The following is a 4,929-nucleotide window of genomic DNA, read 5'->3' as shown; positions in this document are numbered from 1 at the left end:
CAGAAGTTTGTAGTTTTATAGGATTTGCAGGATATTACCGAAGATTCGTTAATGACTTTTCAAGAATTGTTGTGCCATTTACTCAGTTGACTCGAAAATGGGAGCTATTTGAGTGGACGGATCACAGAGAAACAATTTTTCAAGAGTTGAAGACAAGACTGACTACAACCCCAATCCTTACTATTCCCTCAGGTACTGAAAATTTTGTGATTTTTAGTGATACATCCTATAAGGGCTTGGGTTGTATTTTAACGCAGAATGGCAAGGTTGTTGCAAATGCCTCTCGACAGTTGAGACCACACGAGAAGAACTATTCTACACATGACTTGGAACTTGCTACTGTTGTGTTTGCATTAAAAATATACCAACACTATTTGTATGGGGTCAAATGTGAAGTATATACAGATCATAAGAGTTTGAAATACTTTTTCACACAGAAAGAGTTGAACATGCGTCAAAGGTGATGGCTTGAATTAATCAAAGATTATGACTTGCAGATTCACTATCATCCGGGGCAAAGCTAATACTGTAACAGATGCACTTAGTAGAAAGAATGTGGGGAATTTTGCCTGTTTACTCACAGATCAACGAGAGCTACTGCTGGAGTTTGAAAAACTCGAAATTGAAGTGGTGCCTTTTGAACAAAATGGCTTGATGGGCACAATGTTTGCCCAACCCGCTATTATTGAAGAAATCAAATAGAAATAGTTGGATGATGAGTTTTTGAAGAAAATTTGTGATGAACTTGACACCAAGCCTAAATCGGGGTTCATAATTGAAGATTCCATGTTGAAATATCAAGGGAGATTATGTGTCCCGAATGACATAGATTTGAAAAGGAAAATTTTGGAGGAAGCTCACAAGTCAATGTTTACTATGCATCCAGGAAACACCAAAATGTACCAAGATTTGAAGTTAGTGTATTAGTGGCCCAACATGAAAAGGGAGATCGCTGACTTTAACTCTAGATTCTTACAACGTCAGCAGGTAAAAGCAGAACATCAGAGACCAGCAGGTCTGCTTCAGTCTCTTCCTATTCCGGAATGGAAATGGGAACATATCACCATGGACTTTGTTGTTGGCCTACCTCAGACACCTAGAGGTATGAACTCTATTTGGGTTATAGTGGATAGATTGACTAAATCTGCTCACTTTCTCGTTGTAAAGACTTCATTTACTACTTATAGACTTGCTACTATCTACATTGATGAGATTATTCAATTGCATGGGGCTCCAGTGTCTATTATATCAGATAGGGATCCTAAATTTGTTTCTAGATTTTGGCATAGTTTGCAGGAGGCAATGGGAACAGAATTGAGATTTAGTACAACATTTCATCCGTAAACCGATGGGCAAACCGAGAGAACTATTCAAACCTTAGAAGACATGCTCCGTATGTGTGTATTGGATTTTCAGGGAAGTTGGGAAACTTATTTGCCATTGGCCGAATTTGCTTATAATAAGAGTTTCCACGCGAGTATCAGTATGGCACCATATGAGGCACTATATGGCAAAAAATGTAGATCGCCAGTTTGTTAGACAGAGGTTGGAGATAGAACTATTTATGGAACTGAACTGGTGCAAGAAACAACTGAGAAGATCAAAATCATCCAGTAAAGGCTCAAAATTGCACAGAGCCGACAGAAAAGCTATGCCGATCAACGAATAAGGGACTTAGAGCACGAGGTGGGAGATCATGTATTCAACAAGGTGACCCCAATGAAAGGGCATATGAGATTTGGTAAAAAGGAAAAATTGACTCCTTGCTACATTGGACCGTTTCTTATTCTTGAGAGGTTGGGTCCTGCTGCTTATCGTATTGCCTTGCCACCAGGAATGGAACAGGTGCATAATGTTTTCCATCTATCCATGCTTCAGGGGTATCTTAGAGATCCGTTCCATGTGATTGATTACCACTGGATTGCTCTAGATGAGGATATGGTGTATGAAGAATGGCCTGTGCAAATCATTGATCGGCAAGTGAAGCAATTGAGGAACGAAACTATCCCTGTGGTGAAGGTCGAGTGGGGAGAACATTATGGGAAAGAGGCCACTTGGGAGAAAGAGGAAGAGATGCGGCAACAATATCCGCATTTGTTTACATCTGAAGGTAACTTAAGTTTGGAGGACCAAACTTTTTACGGGGGAGAGACTGTGATGACCCTGACCTCCAAACTAGCACATTATATAATTTAAATAAGTTTAATTGCATGATTATGTGCTTGATTGTGTGATTAAGTGTTTAATTCTATAATTATCTGTTGATATATGGAATATTTGTTTAAAGCCTAGATGACTTCTGAAGCTGAAACTGACTAGCCCAATAGGCTAATTGGAATATCTAGAATTTTATGGTGACTTCAATTGAAATTTGATTTGGATCAAAATAAATAGAGTAAACTGATTGAATTAGTTAGAGCTAAGCCTAATTCACTAATCCTAACCACATTTAATTAGGCTAACTTAATCACATCTTATATAAGGCTCAATTTAAGCGTTGAACTCATTTTATACACTCTTGGGCTGAGATTTGAGAGCGAGGGAAGAGTTGAACTCAGCACTTAGAGAGAGGAAGAAGAGATTGTAGAGAATTGTGGAAGATTGAAGGGTTAGAGTTATAACACACTTGGATTCACACAATAGGTATGAGATTCATCCTAAATTCTTAGAATTGAACCCTGTAGAAACTAAGTTCATGGAGTTATAGGATCATTAGGTTGAATTTGGAAAAGGTGAGCATGAGTTGTTATGAATGGGGTGAATTGGAGTTGAATTACACACATGCATGCATAATTTGAGTTTGAATTCATGAAGATCCTACATGCATGGAACATTTATAGCTTATTTTGGAGAATCCTACATGTTTTCATGCTTCTCATGTCACTTGATCATATTTTGAACATGTTTTGAAGGAATATGCATCCAATTTGAATTAAACATTATTTTACAACTTGGAATTGAAATAAATGGTTGAGAATTGCCATGATTTTGAATAAATGGATTCAATTGGAAGTGTTTTCATGTTACATAACGATTCTCTATGTTTTTGTACCAAAAACCGAAGATTTGAGACTTTGGATATCAAGTTTGAACCTCAAACACAGTTCTGGAAATTCTAGAATTCGTGATATCCGCTCGAGCGAGGGAGTCTACACTTGAGCGTAGAATTCGAGCTCCCAGAAATTTTTAAAATTTTACTATCCGCTCGAGCGACTGAAGTGGCACTCGAGTGGGACACCTTTTCTCAGTCTTCCGCTCGACTGACCATCGAGGGGGAAATTCATGTATCCAGTACTTTTGCAAACTGCTCGAGCGACGAAAGTTACGCTCGAGCGACCACCCTTGTTTTTGGACCCCCGCTCGAGTGAAGGAAGTCATGCTCGAGTGGAGACCCTGTTTCCAGCAAAATTTTACCAACTCTTCTAAGTGCATATTTGCATCCCCATGCCACTCCAAGCATTCTTAGGCACCATTTGGACTCCATTAATCATACAATAAGTTGGAAACGCATAAAGAGAATTGAATTGGAATGAAATGGAATCTCATTTGTATTGTGTTATGTGCTTCGTTTAGGTGGACATCGAGGCTGAGTGTCACCGTAAACCACTGTGAGTAATAACCTTATAAAGATATGTTCAAATTATCTTTACTTTCGAAAATGTTATTGCCATCAAAATGGATATGTGATTGATTGAATGAATTCTTAAAATGATTTGAAAATTGATAGCATGGCTTGTTGAAATGTATGTCCTTTAATGAATGAAGTTCTGTTTTGAAACGATATTATGGCATCCATTGAATATAGGCCCCTACCTGGGGGTAACAATACCATGGCTATAGGCCCTTGTTTGGGGGTAACAATACCATGGCTATAGGCCCTTGCCTGGGGGTAATAGTACCATGGCTAGGCCCTTACCTGAGGGTAACAATACCATGGCTAGTATGATATGTCATCATTGGAATGAAATTGTCACTTCATGGATGTACCACCAATAATAGTATTAATGGCTTTTGTTACTACAAAGAGATGCTTTTATGGCTAATCAAAATGTTTTGTTATGAATTCGATCTATTATGGCGAATGCCTCCCCTAGAAATGATATAAGATTCATTACGGAACTGTGAGACATATTTTTGTACTATTGTCGAATTTCATTCATTTAATCTCTTTATTCTGTTATTACTCATTGGGCTTTAGCTCACTATTTATTTATATATGTAATTGTAGGTGGGCAAATGGAGCATTAGAATTAGATAGCCTCGAGTTTACCCGGGTCAGCCTTTGTGGAGCTTCCAAGTGAAGTAGTCAAGCTTGCGTAGAGCCATGCTTGTCAAACCCTTTTTGTGTGGATTTATGGTTTTGTATTTGTGCATAGTTGGGGTTGTATGTTTGTAAGACATGAATTGTACTCATATTTGATGTAACTTGAAATGAAGCCTTGCCTAACATGTTTGTTCTCCTCATATATGCACGGCTCAATGAATGAATTTTATAACCTTTTTGACTTCCGCTAAGCCCCGTATTTTTTTTTTTTAAAGTTTATTTGAATGTAGGCCGTAGGTAATCTATGATTACTGGCCGATCATGACGCTAAATCTATAGGAGCGGATTTGGGTCGTGACCAATGGTCTGACACGACCATAAACTGTTTTTCGACTCTCTGATCTATTTCAAGCGCCCTTGTGCTCCCGTTCGGATTTTGCAATCTATTTGCCTTTTATTTTATTTAGTTTTATTTCATGTTTTAGTTTCTCTCTCTAAACTCAATATGTTAATCCTCCATGAGTTTGAGGGGGGATGTTAATGTATAAAAGGTATATATTCATACATGAAAAACCTAAATGATTCGTGATTAGATCAAGATTAAATTGTTTCAATTCCCAATCAATTAAAACTCACAATCTAAATCATCAAGCACGTACGAAAGT

General features: G+C 37.9%; 1 protein-coding gene across 1 annotated transcript; it reads left to right on the top strand.

The window, feature by feature from the left end:
• The first annotated feature begins 1,719 nt into the window (after nt 1-1,719).
• LOC145820871 (uncharacterized) lies at nt 1,720-4,248 on the top strand. Its single transcript, XM_082917511.1, has 2 exons — nt 1,720-2,110; nt 4,229-4,248. The coding sequence occupies exons 1-2, from the start codon at nt 1,720-1,722 to the stop codon at nt 4,246-4,248; spliced, it is 411 nt and encodes a 136-aa protein (XP_082773637.1).
• Nucleotides 4,249-4,929: the final 681 nt, after the last annotated feature.

This window comes from Camellia sinensis, chromosome 1, assembly GCF_055761805.1.
Source record: "Camellia sinensis isolate YWXY chromosome 1, ASM5576180v1, whole genome shotgun sequence".
Taxonomy (NCBI): domain Eukaryota; kingdom Viridiplantae; phylum Streptophyta; class Magnoliopsida; order Ericales; family Theaceae; genus Camellia; species Camellia sinensis.
This window is presented reverse-complemented; position numbering and strand designations above follow the sequence as displayed.